This window comes from Ceratotherium simum, chromosome 3, assembly GCF_057802395.1.
Source record: "Ceratotherium simum simum isolate JZ-2026a chromosome 3, ASM5780239v1, whole genome shotgun sequence".
Taxonomy (NCBI): domain Eukaryota; kingdom Metazoa; phylum Chordata; class Mammalia; order Perissodactyla; family Rhinocerotidae; genus Ceratotherium; species Ceratotherium simum.
In genome coordinates this window covers 87,261,505-87,281,988 of record NC_141902.1, presented here as the reverse complement: position 1 = coordinate 87,281,988, position 20,484 = coordinate 87,261,505, and the positions used below count along the sequence as shown (strand labels likewise).

At 39.0% G+C, this 20,484-nt stretch overlaps 1 protein-coding gene across 9 annotated transcripts in view; it reads left to right on the top strand.

Moving 5' to 3' along the window:
* Nucleotides 1-20,484, top strand: part of CHD2 (chromodomain helicase DNA binding protein 2) — a 117,672-nt gene that overhangs the window by 78,475 nt on the left and 18,713 nt on the right. For all 9 annotated transcript variants that reach the window (XR_015551625.1, XM_004431912.3, XM_087428896.1 and 6 more), the window contains 8 exons: nt 3,264-3,305; nt 3,891-4,030; nt 9,282-9,420; nt 9,615-9,765; nt 10,913-11,035; nt 12,263-12,391; nt 13,809-13,949; nt 15,977-16,111. Coding sequence is in view for 8 of the 9 variants with exons in the window: in XM_004431912.3 (XP_004431969.1) it covers nt 3,264-3,305; nt 3,891-4,030; nt 9,282-9,420; nt 9,615-9,765; nt 10,913-11,035; nt 12,263-12,391; nt 13,809-13,949; nt 15,977-16,111 (1,000 nt within the window). In the remaining variant the exon portion in view is untranslated. The remainder of the gene's footprint in view (nt 1-3,263; nt 3,306-3,890; nt 4,031-9,281; nt 9,421-9,614; nt 9,766-10,912; nt 11,036-12,262; nt 12,392-13,808; nt 13,950-15,976; nt 16,112-20,484) is intronic.

The window sequence follows — 20,484 nt, the reverse complement described above, 5'->3', positions numbered from 1 at the left end:
AATTCATTTTTTGGTCTGATAATAGTATAGCCACTCCAGCTCTCTTTTGGGTAGTGTATGCATGGTATCCTTTTTTATCTTTTTTTATTTCAATCTGTTTATGTCTGAATCTAACTTGTGTCTCTTGTAGGCAGTATATAGTTGGATCTTTTTTTTAAAAATCCACTCTGTCAATCTCTTCCTTTTGATTGGAATCTTTGATCTATTTATATTTAATGCAATTACTGATAAGGTAGAATTTACATCTGCATTTTACTCTTTGTTTTCTATATGTCTTTTTTTAGTCCTTTAGTCCTGTTATTGCCTTCTTTTGTATTACAGATATTTTTTTGTATACCATTTAAATTCCTTTGGTGTTTCTTCTACTATATTTTTAAAGTTATTTTATTAGTGGTTGCCCTGGACATTACAATTAAAATCTTAACTTAGAAGATAACTAAATCCAAATTTAGTTTGGATTAATACCAACTTAATTTCAATGGTATGTTAAAATTTTACTCCAATATAACTCCATTCCTCCCTCCTCTTTTGTGCCATTTTTGTCACACAAATTCTATCTTTATAAGCCCATCAACACAGTTTTATAATTATTGCTTTATGCAGTTGTTTTTTAAAATCAGATAGGAAAAGAAAAGAGTTACAAACAAAAATACGTTTATACTATCTATATGTTTATTTACTCAGTGTCCTTACTGAGGCTCTTATTTTTTCATGGGGATTTGAGTTAGTGTTTAGTGTCCTTTCATTTCTGCCCACAGGACTCTCTTTAGTATTTCTTTTAGGGCAGCTCTGCTAGCAACAAATTGTCTACTTTTGTTTATCTGGGACTGTCTTAATTTCTCCTTTGTTTTTGAAGGATAGTCTTCATTATTTTAGTTCAACTTCTGGACTACCTCAGAACATTTCCATTGGCTGCTTTTTTTCCTGTATATGGGCCAATCTTTCTTGTTTCTTTGTCCCATAATTTTTTGTTGAAAACTGGACGTTTTACGTAATATAATGTGGCAAGTCTGGAAATCAGATTCCCCCTGCCAGCCAGAATTTGTTGTGTTTGCTGTTGTTGCTGTTTGCTTATTTAGTAACTTTCCTGGACTAGTTCTGTGAAGTCTGTATTCTTTGTCATGTCATTTGAAGGCTCTGCTCATTTAGCTTAATGGTCAGCTAATGATTGGACAGAGATTTCCTTAAATGCCTTCATCCAGTAAGTCTACCAGCCTTTGCTGAAGGGCTCCATGTGTATGTTGGGGCAGGTTTTCAATGCTCTGCAGGCAGTGTACAACTCGGCCTTATCTTTCAGTTTCTGCTTGTGTAGAGCCTCAAGGCCAGTCAGAGGGGAGAGATTAACAGCTTCTCAGGTCTTTCCTGTGCATGCGCATAGCCCTACACGTGTCTGGCCTTCTAGATTCTCAGTAATATGTCAGATTTTTTTCAAAGCCCCCCTGTGGGCATCTTTTCCTCCTAATTTTTCCTTTTCAAGTTTTGGTCAACCTATTGATATCCCCAACTGGTAACGTTGCCTCAGGCAGCTGTGGTGTTAAACCTTTGCCTCTAATTGTTTGTGGCCAATGAACTATGAACAGCGCTCTTCACACAGGTCAAATGAAGACAGGCCTGAGAATGGAGCTTCTCAGGGTGCTGACAGTTAGGTCAAATAGCACTGTTATCTGGAGAAAGAGCTTTTAGGGAGCTCCAAACATGTTCTGCCACTTCCAGTGGCTGCTACGCTGCTACTTTGCACTACTATTATAGTTGCAAAAGTGTTGGTCTTCAAGGCTGTTATGGAGCTGGGGAGAGGAGCCTGGGAATAGAGCAAGTTAAAATGCCAGAGAGCACACGATTCTTACTGAGATTCAGCCATTTTCTTGAATAAATGCCCCTTAGATGGCTGCAAGCCTTTGGTTAATTTCCAGAGTTCCAACAAAGTTGATTTTGACAGTTTTTGCCAGTGTTCTTCTTGCTTTTATGGAGGAGCAGGTTTTCAGAAGTCCTCACTCCACTATTCCAGAAATCCTTCTCCATCTCAGGATTATTTTGAAGTAAATCCCAAATGTCATATTTCAGATGTAAAATATTTCAGTATATATCAAGAAGGAGAAACGTAGAGTTGAGGAATAATCCTCAGATTCACTTTCACATATAACTCTTTCCTAATCCTCGTGTCCATGCTGTTCTTTTAATATTCTTTCTTAGCTAGTGTCATATTCATTCCCATTTTCTTCAATCGCCATGCCTCTATTTCTGTTTTTTTCCCCATATTATCTCTGCTTACACGGTTAACTAACCAGATTATTTTAGTAATTTGACATGTTACAGTGAAGCCCTTAATGTATAGTGACATCTTGCTTTCTAGTGAAAGTGCTAGTGGTTAGCTGTAGGGAGGGGAGCAGATGACACATGGAGTGGCATATAGCATGGTTTAGCGTAGAGACTGGTGAAAAGATAGACTGGATTTTTGGTTGGAGACAACATTGGGCAGAAGGAGTCAGCATAGTTTCCTGAGTTTTGCCCAAGACTTAAGTTTTCAATCATATATTTATTTTACTTTGCCTCATTCCAAAAAGTATTTGAGGCAGTCCTAAAAATCTTATAGTTGTATATTATTAACCAGAAAATAATGAAAAATATTGCAGTATGGAATTGAAAGTAGCAGTAGTGGACTGAATAGACCAGTTAATTATGTTGGGACTTGATCACAAGAGTTGTGGTGATTGAATCATCTATTACTTATTGAACTCCATAAACTTGTACCTTCTAAAAAAGGTAATATTATTACAGTTAAGTCACTGTTCTCAATTATGTCCCTAAGCATTTTCATGATCAGTCACTGAGAATAAAATTAGTCTTTAGTTTGAATAGATTTCTGGCACTCATTATTTTAAGTTGGCCATTTTCAAAGGCATTCAACATTCATTCATTTAGTGGTACTTGCTAGGATTGGGGTCAGTCTGTTTTTGACAGTTTGCATGGCTCATGCAGTCATGTGCTGCATAACAACATTTTGGTCAATGATGGACTGCATATACGACGGTGGTCCCATAAGATCAGCACCATGTAGCCTAGGTGTGTAGCATACTGCACCATCTAGGTTTGTGTAAGTACACTCTGTGATGTTCACACAATGATGAAATTGCTCGACGACGCATTTCTTAGAACGTATCTCTATCGTTAAGCAGCACATGACTGTACTTCGTCATAGGATTTGTTTGCATTAACATAGTTAAAAGTTTCTGGTTTTTAATGTGTTTTATTTATCATATTTTTAGGTTCATCAAGGCATATAAGAAGTTTGGTCTCCCTCTTGAACGGTGAGCTTAGTAATAGTTCTTTATCTGCCTCTTTTTCACTTTTATTATGTAGCAGTTTCTTTTTTGGTACTGTTTTCCATTTAAGGTCTGGCACCTTTTGACAGCCTGATTTTTAGACATTAATGTATTCACATGCTTCATACGATTTGGAGATGAATGAAACATAATTTGTAGAAGTAACTGTACTTTGCTTTTAGGAACATTGCAATGAATGGAAGTAGGCTAGAAAAGGAAAGTGAACACAAAGAAGCAGACTAGTGCAAACAGTTTTTGGACACTTCACCTGCTACCATTATTAGCCTATTTAGTTATTAAAGAAAGCTGAACCCTTTTCCTTCTGTTTTTTGAAACTTACTTTGTTTTGTGGACTATTCCAAGGCATAATTCTTTATGATGGAAAATGAGTAAGTTAGCCCTCAGTCACTGTCAGAGGGTTTTTGTTGGAGCCTTGGAATGATCAGTTAAGGAATGTAGAGAAAAGTGTTTTTGCAGAAGCAAGCTTATATGAGACCAACTGGTATCTCATGTGACATTAGAAAAGTGGGCACAAGGCCTTGAAGTATCCCTGTATTTGTCTTTCCTCAGGCTGGAATGCATAGCACGTGATGCTGAGCTAGTAGATAAGTCTGTGGCAGATCTGAAGCGCCTGGGTGAATTGATTCACAACAGCTGTGTGTCAGCAATGCAGGAATATGAAGAACAACTGAAAGAAAATGCCAGCGAGGGTAAGTCAAGTCTATTTCAGTGATTCTCCAAAACCTGGCACTTATGGACTGGGATTTCTGCTGCTAAAGGGCCTTTTTTAGAAGAACAGACTGGTATCTCATGCATCTCTAATCCTTTGAGGTGTGTATTCTGACCTGCCTTTATGTGAGCTCAGTGCTGTAAGATCCCAAAGATTTACTCACAAACGAAGTTGATTTGCAGAAGGTGCAGAGTAATGAACAAGATGAATGATTTCTTATTCTGCTATAGAAAGTTTAAATTGGTTTGAATGATGTAAAGACCCGAGTGGGCAAAGCTGAGCGGACACCTCTATATTTTGCCTATAAATGACGACATCATGGACCACAAGCATCAGTAATTATCTTGGATATACATATATGTTTTGTTTTGTTGGAAAAATTTAAAGGATTTAGAGAATTAATTGTAATAATAAAATGTTGGGTGAATATTGTAAACGTTTTTGTTACAGTGAAATTTTCATGGCACTAGAAGTTGTTGTCCAGTCTTATGCTGCATAACAACTTTTTGGTCAATGATGGGCTGCATGTATGATGGTGGTCCCATAAGATTAGTAGCATATAGCCCAGATGTGTAGTAGGCTATACCATCTAGGATTGTGTAAGTCCTCTCTATGGTGTTGGCATGACGAAATCACTTAACAACACAGTTCTCAGAGTGTGTCCCTGTTGTTAAGCAATACATGATTGGATTTGACCTATAGTGTGTTTTCTCTTATACACCAGACAGTGTTTTTGCCTGTCCTCTAATAGTAGGAGGTGTGGGGAGGCTTGCGAGGAGAGAGCTCTGAAGTTATTATCGTTAAAGGACACCCTCATGGTTGAACCTCAGAGAGATAATGGTATTGTCATTCTGGTTCACTGGACTGTGGTCTTTTTGTGCCATTTCTCCCATTCTTTTGTCACCCTTCACTACTCTAGAGGCTACTTACAGGAGGCTCTGTCCACTGTGGTTAAGTGGTCAGGCCCTGGAGACAGCCAATTTACCTGGAATCTTGGTTCTACCATTTCTTAGCTGCAAGACCTGAGACAAGCGATAGCCTCTCAACAGTCTTATTTGCAAAATGAGTAATAGTACCTACCTCAAGGTTTGGAGGATTACTTGAATAATTCCATACGTATAAAGTGCTTAGCATAGTATCTGGCGTGCAGTATTAGCTGTTATCATTAAGTAAAAAAGTATTTTTGCTTTGGGATTTTCTTTTAAGGATATTATTGAAAGTAATAGAATTTAAAAATGTCTTAAATATAGTAAAAAATTTTTTTAAATGTATATTTTTTGTAAAAGAAACTTTTAAATAACTTGAGTTGTTTGGACAATAATCCGAATATGTGCTTTTATATCATCTAGAATATGTCCAAAAGTAAACCTTAAGTTTACATTGTTTTTCTTTTTTCATTGTAATTGTTTCGAATGAGTATTACAATCACATGGCTTAAAAATGAAAAACAGGTATCCCTATTTCTTGTCTTTTTCTGGAAATTTAAAAATACATATGTACAAAAAATGAATAATGTTTTTTTCCCCTTTTAGCACAGATGGTAGTGCAGCATGCACACTATCCTGTATTTTGCTTTGTCCATCTCACAGCATATTTTGGAGATATTTCCTTATAACAGTCCCCTTCCTCTCAAATGCCTCTTTTCTGTGCGTGTTCACATTCTGGATCTGGCCGATTGCCTCCTCCTGGCATTGCTTGTTTCCCTATACCTGTATTTCCTGTAAACTGCTATTTAGCATATTCTGAGTCCAGGCTGACATTTCTAATTCAAATGTTAGATTATTGATGCCTCTTTTCTTAAGCTGAAAATTTTTGTTCCCTAAAAATGTTAACGTAATCACGTATTTGTCTTACAATATAACATTTCCAAATATCAATACCAGTCTTATTGTTAACATAAGACTTTTTGGTGCAGAGTTTGATTTCTTTTTCTTTTTTTGGTGAGGAAGATCAGCCCTGAGCTAACATCTGCCAATCCTCCTCTTTTTGCTGAGGAAGACTGGCCGTGGGCTAACATCCATGCCCATCTTCCTCCACTTTATATGGGACGCCGGCCACAGCATGGCTTGCCAAGCGGTGCGTGGGTGCGCACCTGGGATCCGAATTGGTGAACCCCGGGCCGCCACAGCGGAGCGTGCGCACCCAACCGCTTGCGCCACCGGGCCGGCTCCTGCATTTCTTTTTGTCCTTAGAATACATCCCACTATCAATGGGCAGTCAAAATACTGTGTTTTAAAATTATTCGAAGTTGTTCTTTTCTCTTTATGGTTATGCCACCAACTTAGTATATGGTTTAGCCTCTTCTGTTTTTGTTTATTTTCAATTTTTAGGGATTACTTTTCTCATTTTGATTTAACTTTGTTTTTTTTAATTATGTAAAACACTTGCGTGGGCCAAAGTCAGAACTATAAAACAAAGAACATTTGGAGAATTTTGCTTTCATCGCGGTCCCCCAGTCCTGTTCTCTTGCTCCCCCATGAGTAACCATTTCTATTAGTTTTAGGTTTATTGTTCCATTGTTTCTTTTTAAAAATTTAAATCTGCATGGGTGTATTTCCCCTCTTATACAGAAGATAACATACTATATATTCTGTTGTGCACCTATTTATTTTCACATGTGGAGAGCTCTCCATATCATTACGTAGAGATCATCACTCTTTATCCTTTCTACTATGTAGATAGATGTTAATTCATACTTTGTTTCCTAGTAATGAATATTTGGGTTGTTTTCAGTCTTTTGCCATTATAAATAAAGCCACAGGGCGAGCCCCGTGGCTTGGCGGTTAAGTGCTCGCGCTCTGCTGCTGGCGGCCCGAGTTCGGATCCTAGGCGCGCACCGACGCACCGCTTCTCCGGCCATGCTGAGGCCGCGTCCCACGTGCAGCAGCTAGAAGGATGTGCAGCTATGACATACGGCTATCTACTGGGGCTTTGGAGGGGAAAATAAATAAATAAAATCTTTAAAATAAATAAATAAATAAAGCCACAATGAATAACTATTCATTATTTCTTATCTCTGCCATCATATCTTTAGAACAGATTTCTAGAATTGGGATTGCTGGGTCCTGGGGAAAATGCATATGTAATTTGGTTAGATATTACCAAATTCTCCTCCAAAAGCTGAGACCGTTTACATTGCCACCAGCAATGTATATATTTACAAGCCTCACAGACAGAATATGTTGGCAAACATTTGGAATTTTGCCAAACAGATACGTGGGAGATGGTATCTCATTTTTCTTTTAATAAGCAAGGTTGTGCATCTTTTCTAAGGGCCATTTGTGATCTATCCATATACTGTGCCCATTTTCCATTGAGCCATTGGTCTTAATTTTTAGAATCTGTTTTTCTGATAAAAGTTGCCAATTTTCTTCTCTGGTGTGTGATTTGTCTTCTTACTTTGCTTATGGTATTTTGTGCAGAAAACTTAAAAATATTTTTATATAGTCAGGTTTATTAGTCTTTTATACCCTATTGTGTTTGGATTTTGAGTCAGTTAAAGACATTTTCTCTACTCCTCGGGTATAAAGGAATTCACTGTGATTTTTTTCGCCCCTTGTGCTTATGTGACTTCATTTACTTTTGTATCTCTGGATATAAACTTGGAGTCTTTCCTGGTGTATCCAGTTTTATTTGTTTTTTCTATATGGTGACTGTCTGTCTCAACACCGTTCATTAAAAATGGTTCATCGTTTCCCCACTGCCTGATATTTTTTTTTTAAGAGCTGCATAATCTGTTGTGGTTATACAGTATTAGTGTCCTGTTAATGAATATTTAGCTTTCCATTGTTTTGCTTTACAATGATTGTGATAAGTAATCTTGCATGTGTGCCATTTTGCCCCATACCCTCTCACCAGCATTGAATGAGAGTGTCTGTTTCCTCTTAGTCTCACCAACATAATATTTTCAAATTTTTGAATTTTCCTGACTTGATAGATTAGAAATGGTATGTGTATATATTTAATTTGCATTTCTCTTATCATGAGTGAGGTTGAATATTTTTCATATGTTTAGGAACCATTTGTATTTCCCTTTATGTGAGTTGTCTCTTTATCTTTTGCACATTTTTGTATTGCAGTCCTTTTATTTTTCAGATGAGGAAACTGAGACCCAGAGAGGTTAATAACTAGAAGTGAGAGGAGAAAGGGGAGAGGGGGTCATTTGTGCAGATTTGAGATCTCAGATTTCTCATTTCCAGAGTAGTATATTTCCCATTTTACCACATTCTATTTCAGCTCTCATCAGTATTGTTGGGAATAGCATTTGCAAGTGAAATTCTAATGGATTACATACGAATCCCTAAATAATTGTTTATAATTATAGTGCCATTTCATCAACTTCAGTGTTTAAAAAAAATGAAATCTTTTCTCAGGCTCTGAGCCATCTTTCATCTTACAGACAAGTGTCGTTATTTCGTGGATTTCAACTTGGACTCTGGTTAGAGTTGCCTGGGTTTCATTTTTACTTCTGGGATTATTTTAATTTGAAACTAGGGATAGGGTAACTTTTTCATGACATCTTTTGTTTTTCATTCCAAGTGTGTTAGGTGTTAACTTGATCTCATACTTTTTTTGTTTGTTTGCTTGTTTTTTGTGAGGAAGGTCACCCCTGAGCTAACATCCGTTGCCAATCCTCCTCTTTTTGCTGAGGAAGATTGGCCCTGGGCTAACATCTATGCCCATCTTCCTCTACTTTATATGGGATGCCGCCACAGCATGGCTTGACAAGCAGTGGGTTGGTCCGCGCCCGGGTTCCGAACCTGCAAACCCCAGGCCACCAAAGCAGAACATGCGAACTTAACTGCTACACCACCCAGCCGGCCACGATCTCATGCATTTTTAGTAGAGAGAATTGTTTTTAAAACACTTTAAAAAAAACTCTCTTAATGGGATACTTAGAAAAAGAAAAAAACTTCAGCATTAATATTATTCCTTCAGAATCTTCTTTTGTTAATTTTATTAATTTTAGAACCAAAGTCTAAAACAGGAAGATTAAATACAGTTATAAACATTAGTGGATTAAAAAATTCTAATCTTAAAAGAACTAATTAGTTTAGAGGTTATTTTACAAACATTAATTGAGAGAAATTTTTTGCTTTATGGATGATATCTTTGAATTAACAATAAGCCAGAGATATTTATTGAGGGAGTAAGAGTTCAGAGTTTGCTGATCTATGTTTTCTGTGGAACTTCAGCAAATTCTCATTTAACTAATGTGAAATATTCTTTAGGGAAAGGACCAGGGAAAAAGAGAGGCCCAACAATCAAGATATCTGGGGTTCAGGTTAATGTGAAATCCATTATCCAACATGAAGAAGAGTTTGAGATGCTGCATAAATCTATTCCTGTGGACCCTGAAGAAAAAAAAAAGTGAGTGTATTATGTGCTCATGCATGAGTGATTGTGCCATAAGAAAATAGATTTGAAGTTACAGTTATGTGAGTTATGTAGTGTTTTCATTGTCTTTAACATATCAGAATACTTGGTCCATATTCATTTGTGTTCATTTTCAAATCACAAAGGCCCCTCCTCTAATGTCCTCCTTTTTTTTGAAATCCCTTTAGATACTGTTTAACCTGTCGTGTCAAAGCTGCACATTTTGATGTAGAGTGGGGAGTGGAGGATGATTCTCGCCTCTTGCTGGGAATTTATGAACATGGCTATGGAAACTGGGAGTTAATTAAAACGGATCCAGAGCTTAAGTTAACTGACAAAGTAAGTAACTGTGATGCTGGAGATGTCTAGATTTGTTGTTTAATATTTTTATATTGATTACTTAATTTTAACTATTTTCTGGGGGGTGGAAGATCAAATTGAAAATTAGTAAATTAGTACACTAGTAAATTCCTGGGATTTCTTTATCCTTGGAAATGTTACCATCTTCAGTGGACTGTGGCACTGTTTCATAGATGAGGATAATAGCCAGGTGAAATTTTTGGGAAATTATAGGAGAAATCTTAAAATTCTGATTTTTATTATAGGTCAAATTTCATTGCAACAAATACCAGGGTAAGATTATTAATAATAAAAGCACTTTTCAGCCTTAGTTGTTGGCCCTTTGTTTTAAACTGTATTTGAAACAACCGTGTTTCAGTTCTACACACAAAGAAAGCATGAGCCACACCTTGGTGTTTCCTGTAATGGAATTAAAATTGGCTGTACTTCTCCCACAAAATCGAGCCTCCCACCCTATCTGTTGCAAATCCGGCTACGAAGTAGTAAGGCTATGCTCAGAGCTGTAAGCAGGGAAAGCTGACTGGCTCACATTTTAGTAGGATGCGCTCCATGTTGTGCTCCTGGCAGGGCTTTTCCTGGCACGTCAAACAATGCTCATCCCACGTGCAGTGTTCTAAGAGGGTGATAGCACCCTGCCATAAGCACTGAGACCAAATCCAGTCTGGCCTGAGAGGTCCAACCGTGGTAGCAGGGATGGATCCTGTCCTGGCGTAGCTCAGTGCTCTCCAGCAATGCTCTAAGAAGCATTTTCAATCTAAAACGAAGCTTTAACCTAGCTCCAGGGATTCCCTGCTCCTGGAAGGAGGAAATCCACGACGGCTGGGATGCTCTAGCAGATGAAGCCAACAAGCCCCTCCTACCTGAGTTGTTCTACCCTGTTAACAGCACAGGTAGGAGCCAGTGGGAGAGCTGGATTTCTCCATCCCATTTTGTAAAACGAGAACGGCTCATAAGGGATTTTCAGTGACTGGGAGCCATGGACATGAGATAGGATCTGAGGCTTTATCTATATTTTGGGTGGTTGGGGAGGGAAAGGACTGCTCAGTTCTGTGTTGTCTCTGTTTATCCTGATCCACTAACCGGGACGTGGGTGGTGGTGGGTGCTTCTCTTCCTTTCCTGTTGAAGATTCTGCCTGTGGAGACAGATAAAAAGCCTCAGGGGAAGCAGCTGCAGACCCGAGCGGACTACTTGCTGAAGCTGCTCAGGAAGAGTCTAGAGAAGAAGGGGACCGTGACGAGTGGGGAAGAGGTAAGTGCGGCTGCCAGATGGGCGTCCTTCAGGGGACTGAGGCTCTAACCCTGCAGAGTTAGGTAGGAGAAAGGATGCCCTCTCTGGTGCTGCACAGAATGGTACCTTCTTCTAGTCAGGTGTTGCTTTCGAGGTTCCAGTAGTGATGGTTTGGTTGATTAATAATAGAAATGTTCATTTAATAATTGACCTAAACATCTTGGCAACTTTCTTACAAAGCCATTCTCTTCAAATATTGCCTCAAAATAGTCCTCATCTCTCCCAGTGCCATTGGTCCAGATGTACTGTTGCTGTTTCTTTATGCCGCTTCTTTAATTTTGGAACCTAGTTCTGGTTACTGTGTGAATACCGCTGGGTTTGCCTTTTGTTATAGCTAACTCTGGGCTCCTTGTAATAATGGGTCCCAGAGATAAAATGGATAAGAGCAGAAACTGGTCTTCGGTTATGATTGCCTTACTTGCTTAGTGAAAATACCAGCTGAGTTGCTAATGAGCTTTATCTCCTTTTATTTCCCTAACTTTCATTTCAATTCACACCTAGAAGGATGGAAATCATAGTTAGGAGATAGTCTAAGTTACTTCCAGTACTAGCAGCCTTTGCGTGTGCATGTTCTTTAAGTGCTCTTAGAGCTATGCCATTTCTATTATAATTTCCCTGTATTATAAACAAATTAAAAAAAAAATCATCCTAACTCCATACCTTGCCCTTTTTCATGTAATAGTGTCATAAATAGTGTTATTCTCCAGATAATATGTTGAGTATATACTGTAAATTAGGTTCTGAAGAGAGAGAGTAGATCATGTTTTAGATAACTGTATCATATTTGATTGAGTAGATAAATGATATTTTAATCTTTTCCTTATTTTTAGGTATAGCATACTTCTAGGTTTCTTAATATTAAGGCTTTTGTATATTATCTTTATTTGTATCTTGCATATAAGATGTTTTTCCTTCTTTTGAATTATATCTTTAGGCTGAATTCCAAAAAATGGAATCAATAGGTTCAAGGATATAGATGTTTTTATGTGGTATAGGATATGTATAGGGCTGCAGGTTCTTTTGCCTTTTTCCTTCCCAGGTAAAATTGGTTGCACTCCTTTAAATTTCCTCTGAATTTTTTTGTTTGATATATATGGCTGCTGCTGTGTTAAAGAGTCATAATGTTATTTGGTCATGCTTTTGAGGGGCTTGGTTTGTAGTTTTATCATCATTTTCTCTCCCTTTCAGGCCAAATTGAAGAAGCGGAAGCCTCGAGTAAAGAAGGAAAACAAAGCACCCAGGCTGAAAGATGAGCATGGAATTGAGTTTTCATCTCCTAGACACTCAGATAATCCATCTGAAGAGGGAGAAGTAAAGGTACGAGGCTGGATTTCAGTCGAGGCATTTTTTTTTTAGCTACATTATTGTGCCAACTGGTATAAAACCAGTTGAAATGAGTTTGATTTACATGTAGAGTAGATAAAATGAAAATGGAATATATATATATCTTTGCTTAACCTGTGAGAGAGGAATATACTTGTTCATTTCAGTCAACAATTGCAAATTCATGGAGAATAGAAGTTAAATAAAGGGGGGAACCATGCGAATTTTCGTGTTAAATGGCAATTGACACTCAGCCTCGTTGAGAACGGTGGGGCGTGGTGGGAGCTGTGGCTAACTAGGGAGCTTATGCCTGATGGAGAGGGGGCAGGTGCCGCGCAGTTCAGTTCATTGTTGGGCTAAACAAAACTCATCTGGGGGCCAACCCGGTGGCGCAAGCGATTAAGTGCGCGCGCTGCGGCCACCCAGAGTTCGCCAGTTTGGATCCCGGGTGCACACTGACGCACTGCTTGGAAAGCCATGCTGTGGCAGCGTCCCATATAAAGTGGAAGAAGATGGGCACAGATGTTAGCCCACGGCCAGTCTTCCTCGGCAAAAGAAAAAAAAAAAAAAAAAAGAGGAGGACTGGCAGATGTTAGCACAGGGCTGATCTTCCTCACAAAAAAACAAAAAAACTCATCTGTGGGTTAGGTTTGGCCCAGGACATGCTAGTTTGTAACCTCTGGTCTAAGCAAACTGAAAAGTAAATTGGTGTCATTCCATGTATTGTTTCAGTGAGTGACAACTCTGTGGGATTTTATTTCATTCTTCTTTGAGTGTGACTGTAATTGGAGATTAGCTCCAAGAGGATCAGCAGTGGGTATAGGAACTAGCATGGATTGGAGTGATGCAGACGTGAATTCAGGTACTAGCAACCTCACCAATTACTCGCTGACTGTGGACAGGTATATAACCTGTTTGGTTCTCAGTGTTTTCCATCTGTGAAATGAGATTGATAATGCCTATGTTATATAGAAGATATAAGTGAAGAGCATCCACCTCTACAGGCCTAACTGGTTGTTACAGAGAGTTTAGAATTGTGTGAGTGGACCGGCCCCGTGGCTTAGCGGTTAAGTGCGTGCGCTCCGCTGCTGGCGGCCCGGGTTCGGATCCCGGGCGCGCACCGACGCACCGCTTCTCCGGCCATGCTGAGGCCGCGTCCCACGTACAGCAACTAGAAGGATGTGCATCTATGACATACAACTATCTACTGGGGCTTTGGGGGAAAAAGTAAAAATAAAATTATAAAAAAAAAAAGAATTGTGTCGGTGAGTGCTTTAAGGCTGTATGCTTGAAAACAAGCTTCTAAGTGTAGACACTGATGAACCATTGAGGGCAGTGCTTTTATCTCCAGAAAGTAAACAAGTAAGTATGAAGTTTGTGGCAAAAGCTCATAGCTCTGTTTGTTTTCTAGGATGATGGCTTAGAAAAAAGTCCAATGAAAAAGAAACAGAAGAAGAAAGAGAACAAGGAGAACAAGGAGAAACAAATGAGTTCTAGGAAAGACAAAGAAGGGGACAAGGAAAAGAAGAAGTCAAAAGAAAAGAAAGAGAAGGTATCGATGTCATTCTTCTTACTGGGATACCCACAGCTTTTGAAATTCCCTTCCAAGATTTAGAACTAGAATGGCGTTTGAGCGCTGTGAAATAATCGTCTTTTTTGGGGGTATATCCAGGAAGGAAGGATGGGACTGTCAGAGGGATGCCTATACCACTTCCTGCAGAGAGAGGGGACCATGCAAGTTTGGGGTGTTCTTTAATATAGAAGGCCTTTACTTGCTCTTTATTACATATTTCAGAGGGGATGTTTGAATGAGATAGGACAGGTGAGAGAAATCTGCATTTACAGGTAACTACTTGAAGTATGTTCTCAGATTCCTGGTAGAAGAGCACAATCCACAGATGACTTTGAATATTTGAAGGGTTTAGGATTCAAACCAAATACTATCAAGAGTTAAGCTTTTGGAGTAGAAATGGATGAAAAGCTCTGCTATTATATAATCTTCACTTGAGGGGTTTATGAAGTTCATTCTAAACCACAGAATCCTGGTACAGTGTTGCATGTATGCTTGCTGACTTCTGATGAAATTATTTTGCAATTAATCTTTAATCATTGTTAAAACATACAGACAAATAAATACTATAATTCCACCTTCCAGTTATAACTCCAGTAAATTCCTCAATGAGTACCTTTGGAACTTTAGTATTATGCATATAGGAACAAATATAAAATAGAAATCAGACCAGACTGTTTGGGTAGCCTTTTCTCCCCACTTTGCAGTATATCACAAACAACTTTCCAAGTGAATAAATAATTGGTAAAATCATTTTTAAGAGATAAGGAAGATTCTATTTGGTTATAACATCTTGGAAGCAATTTGAGTCTCCCATAGTGAAATTGCTTTCAAATATCTGATGTTATAAACCATACTGTGACAGTATCTTTGCATTTGTGCTTTGAAAGAAAAATTTTCTTTTTTTAAAGTGAAATATTTCAAAAATCAAAGCACAAAGAATGATTTAACAAACATCCATTTATCCACTACCCAGATATTACAGCTGTTGTTGACATTTTTCCATGTTTACTTCAAGTGGCTTTTTGACTCTTGTGTTTTGTGTTTCGTGCACACATGACTGATGCTGTTGAAGCTCCCCTTGTTGCTTCTCCTGACTTCATGACTCTCCCTTCCTCTTTTCTCCTCTCTGTAATACCATTCTGAAGTTGGGTTTGAAACCTTCCTGTCCATGTTTTATACTTTTACTACATATTATATAATCATAAACAAAGCATAGTATTTTTTCATGTTTTTAAATGCTCATACATCGTCATTTTTGTATATATCTATCTTTCCACAACTTTTCATGGATAAATGAGATTTATCCATGTGGATTCATGTAGATTTTAATCACTTATAATATTTTAGTTAATGCACATTCCTGGAGCAAGGTGTATATTCATTGATAAGCTGTTAATAAAAGTTGTTACATGATATTCTACAAGAGCTCTGCCAATTTACAGTCTTAACCTTTCGATGTTGTTTTTGTGCATTTTATGGATGAGGGAATAGAAGCCAAAATAGCATTGATGAAGCTAAAGTTATAATTGGGTGTATCTAAGGAAAGATATGGGAATGATGTATGATTAAGCTGTGAATCAAATAGGTTTGGCTTCATGATGTCTCAGAGGACTTTATTTTACCTTTTTTTCTTGTTGTTGGCTGAAGAAGATTTGCCCTGAGCTCACATCTGCCACCAATCCTCCTCTTTTTTCGCTTGAGGAAGATTAGCCCTGAGCTAGCCTCTGTGCCAATCTTCCTCTATTTTGTATGTGGGATACCGCCACAGCATGGCTGGTGAGTGGAGTAGGTCTGCGCCCAGGATCCGAACCCATGAACCAGGGCCGCCGAAGCGGAGCATGCAGAACTTTAGCCACTTGGGCACAGGGCGAGACCCAATTTTACCTTTCTAATAACCTGAGGCCATCATGTTTACCTGCTGTAGTGATGTGACATAGGTAAAAAGTACAAATTGTAAGGCAGGATTGCATAAATGACAATGATTCCTTCTAACTCTTTTTTAAAAGCCTAAAGGTGGTGATGCCAAATCTTCGAGTAAATCAAAGCGATCTCAGGGTCCTGTCCATATTACAGCGGGAAGTGAACCTGTCCCCATTGGAGAGGATGAGGATGATGATCTGGACCAGGAGACATTCAGCATAGTAAGTCTTGACATTGAGGGACGCTGGTGTCTGCAGCCACAATGCTTGCTGCGGCTCTGCCTTTCATAGGTCCAGCCACACAGCCTCAGTTGGTCTAAGCATTAGAACATTACTTTGGAAACACATTGCTTCTAATATCTGAAGACCTTGTGCTCTGGAATAGGCTTGTAGGAAGAGATTTTCTTACTCTGTCTCTAGTGAAAAAGAATTTTAGGGAATGGATTTCATGTCTTGTGCTTCTAGTTGGAGAAACTGCAGGGGCCCTTAGAGGCATTTGGAAAACAGAAATGTTCACTGAGAAATGTTCATTGAATACTTTGTTTGTGCCAGCCCCTGGAGTTACCATGTTGAATAGATAACTGTTTCTATGTTGTAGACTTTACGTTTGAGTAGGGAGATAGATACTATACAAACCATGTTTGTGCTACTGTGATGGGGCTATGGAGGAAAAAGACTAGATACTACGAAGATCCTATGAGAAGGGGGTTTGACCTAGTCAGGGATATGGGGGAGGCATGATTAAAAAGCGATGTTTGAATTCGGTTCTGAAGGAAGAGGAAAAAGTGACAGGAGAAGAGGAGAGGGAAGAACATGCCAAGGCGAGGCAACAGCACGCGCAAAGGCTGTGTGGCAGGACCGAGTGTGGTGCGTTGAGGTAACAGAAGGCCACTGTGGCTAGAGTAGTGAGAACAGGGGGACAGCATGACAGGAGACCAGGCTGGGATGCTAGCTGAGTGAGCTAGAGCAATGGTGAACGTGGCGTATCTTACGTGCTTCCATGTTGTGGTGTGAGGAGCCTAGGATATGGTCTGTCTCCTCATATGAGGCAGGGAAGGTGGTGGGGAAGGAGTGCATGGACCAGGTCTTGCACGGGATTGGAAACAGGCCAGCGTACCCTCAGGACCCTTAGCCCCTTGCTGGAGCTGTATGTATGTATTTCATTGTGCTGCACTTGACAATTCGCTTCTCACCTCTCTTGTGATCTCTTCTCTCTCCAAACTTCCATAAATCACAATTCACTTGAACAGTTAATTCAGTCTCAAAGAGAAAGTGATCTTCTTCTAAATCTCAAAATATTCCTGCTCTGTGGCAGCGAAGGATAGAATTTTGACCTTGCCCTATAAGGTAGTCTTCTCTCTGTTTACCCCTTACTCTCTGTTCCCCAAAACCTATATGCATGTGTATATTTTTTTTCTTTGCACTTAGCTCATTTTTCTTAATTCTCTTTACTTTTCTGCCTGTGAGCTCCCTGAGGGCAAGTACAGTGTCTTACATAAAGTACATCTCGATGCTAGAGATATATCAATCCATGGGTAAATTGAGTAAATGAATAAATTCATTACACAACCAGCTATCTGGTCTGTTTCCTGGTTCTTCCTTAGCCCAGTATTTATAAGAGAAAATCATAACTAATGCTTCTGTCATACCATACTATGTTAAAAAATGCTTTTACATATTGGCTCATTTACTCTTGTTTTTATATTATGAGATCTTTAAAAAATACAGGAAAATCTCAGGAATATAATAGACATTGGTATAGGTACCATGGAGCTCTGCCAAATCTGAAATTTTTTTTTGGAGGAAGATTAGCCCTGAGCTAACATCCATTGCCAATCCTCTTCTTTTTTGCTGATGAAGATTGGCCCTGGGCTAACATCTGTGCCCATCCTCCTCCACTTTATATGGGATGCTGCCACAGCATGGCTTGATAAGTGGTGTGTAGGTCCGCGCCCAGCATCCGAACCTGCGAACCCCAGGCCGCTGAAGTGGAGTGCGCGAGCTGAATCGCTACGCCACCGGGCCAGCCCCTGTCAAGTCTGGATTTTTTAAAGCTCAGAATGTAAAGTTGAAGCCCCTGGTGTTCCTCACTCTAAACCCACGCTTTTCCTTTGTTACCTCCCCAGAAGTGACCACGATTCTAAATTCAATTATCATTCTCATGTGTGATTTTAGAGTTTTACTAATTACGTCTCTAAAGACAGTAGTAGCTCGCATAAACTCTGGCATTGTGTGTGTGCTTTATGTGTATTTTCTTTGTAACAATCCTGTGAGGTAGGTAATTATCTCCATTTTTCCTATTGAAAAATAAGGTAAAGAAAGTTAAGTGGCTTGTCTATGGCACACAGTTAAGATGTAGAGCAAAGACTTGACCCAGGCAATTTGGCATGCGAATCTGGATTCTTAACCATTATGCTGCGCAGCCTCCTGTGCATCCATAGTTAGCATTATAGTATTGCTTTCCATGTTTAAAAGCATTCTATAAATGCCACACTTGGTGTATCCTGTAACTTGCTTTTCCTCCCTCAGGATTTATGTTTTTGAGATTTCCATGTTGATAATTGTGTCTCTGCTTTAAATGTTTCATATAATTCTGTTCTGTGACTTCTGCAGTTCATTCTTTCTCCTGTTGATGGACATTGGGGTTTTCCCAACTATTTGCTACTGCTAAGTGGCTGTGGTGAAATTGTAAATATTTTCTTGTACACGTATGTAAGGGCTTCTCTAGAGTATTGTATATAGCTTGAGCAGAAACGCTGGGTATATTGGGTATGTACATCTACCACTCCGTTAGATATTGCTGAATTATTCTTCAAAGTGATTGTAGAGATTTGTACTCCTTCTAGCAATGAGTGTGAGTTCCGATTGCTTCCCAGTCTTAGAAACACTTGATAATTTCTGACTTCTTAATTTTTGCCACTCTGAGGGGTATGAAATATTGACCAGTGGTGTAGTTGGACATTCATGTTTCCAGTGAATTGCCTGTTCAATCCTTTGCCTATTTCGGGTAATTTATCTTTTCCTACCTTTTCTATAGGAATCCTTTGTACGTTCATGATATAATCTTTTATCTGTTACAGTCATTACAAGTATCTTCCAGTTTGTGGTGTATCTTATTATTCTGTCTTATTTTTAAATTAAAGTACAACACTGAAAAATAAACAGATTCTAAGTGTATAGCTATGGGAATTATCACCAAGTGACAGAAATTTGTAGGATTTTTATTGTCCTCAAGTTTCATGATCATGTGCCTTATTAGTTCATTGTACCAGATGCTTAGGGGTTGACAACCATGTCCTACAGATCTGAGAAATTTTTTCAAATTATTTTGTGGTAATTTCCACCTAACTTCTTAGGTTCATCTTTATAGAACTCCTTGTTTTTGGATATTGGACTCTGGGAGTGTTCCCTAATATTTTTTTTTCATTTTCTGTTTCTGCTTTTTTTTTTTTTAAAGATTTTATTTATTTATTTCCCCCCCCCCAAAGCCCCAGTAGATAGTTGTATGTCATAGCTGCACATCCTTTTAGTTGCTGTATGTGGGATGCGGCCTCAGCATGGCCGGAGAAGCAGTGCGTCGGTGCGCGCCCGGGATCTGAACCCGGGCCGCCAAGCAGCGGAGCGCGCACACTTAACCGCTAAGCCACGGGGCCGGCCCTGTTTCTGCTTTTTTAACTCTCTGGGAGATCCCTTCAACTTTATCTCCCATTATTTCTTTTGAGGTTTTCATTTCTCTTGTCATATTTTATTTCCAAGATCTTTTTCCCCTCTGTGGTTCTCTGAATGTTTTTATATTTCTCTTTATTTTCCATCATTCACATTAGATATTTTTTCAAATGGCTTGGTAATCCTTGGCAGTCTGCTTGTATTTCAGAGGAGGGGCTAAACATCTGATTGGAAGCTGTGAGCATGTGGTGGGGCTTGATTGACTTTGAGAGTGTTGACTATAGGGTGATCTGGTTGGGCTTCTTCTTGGGAAACTTCCAGTGGATAGTCAGTGTCTTTTGGTTTTTCCTCTTGGGTGGTCAGATTTTTGTGGAGAAGAATCCCCCAATCTCCTGACTTGGGGGTGAAGGCCTGGCTTTCTTCATTCTAGAATCCGAGAGGCAAAACACTGAGCAGCTCATCTAGTATGCATATGTTCATATAATCCTGTTTTCAGTGCAGTAGCCTTGCCCCTCAGTTATGCCTGTGCAGCCCAGTTCAGAGACCTTTCTTTTATCCTCTCCAGAGAATAAATCTCTATCTTTTGCTGGGCGGAGTTGGAGATCTAGGTGTCTTATGAATCTGAGTATCTGTTACTCTTCAGCGGTCTTTTAAAAACCTGTCCTTGTTTTTAGCTTTTGCCACTACTTCCAGCGGTCCTTAGCTATTGTTGGGGGAATTTTGCAGAATAAAGCAGATTGGTTCTCAGGTCTCTTCACTGCTGTCTTAGGATTTAGTTTCTCAGGTCTATGAAGTCATTTCCCTTGCTGCCAATATTTTGTTGCTGCTGTTTTTTCTTCATTTTCCCTGTCGTTGTGAGCTTATCTCTTTTTAAAGCAATCCCTTTACTGTTGTTATTGTAGAGTTAGGGAGGGGGAGAAAAGGATTCT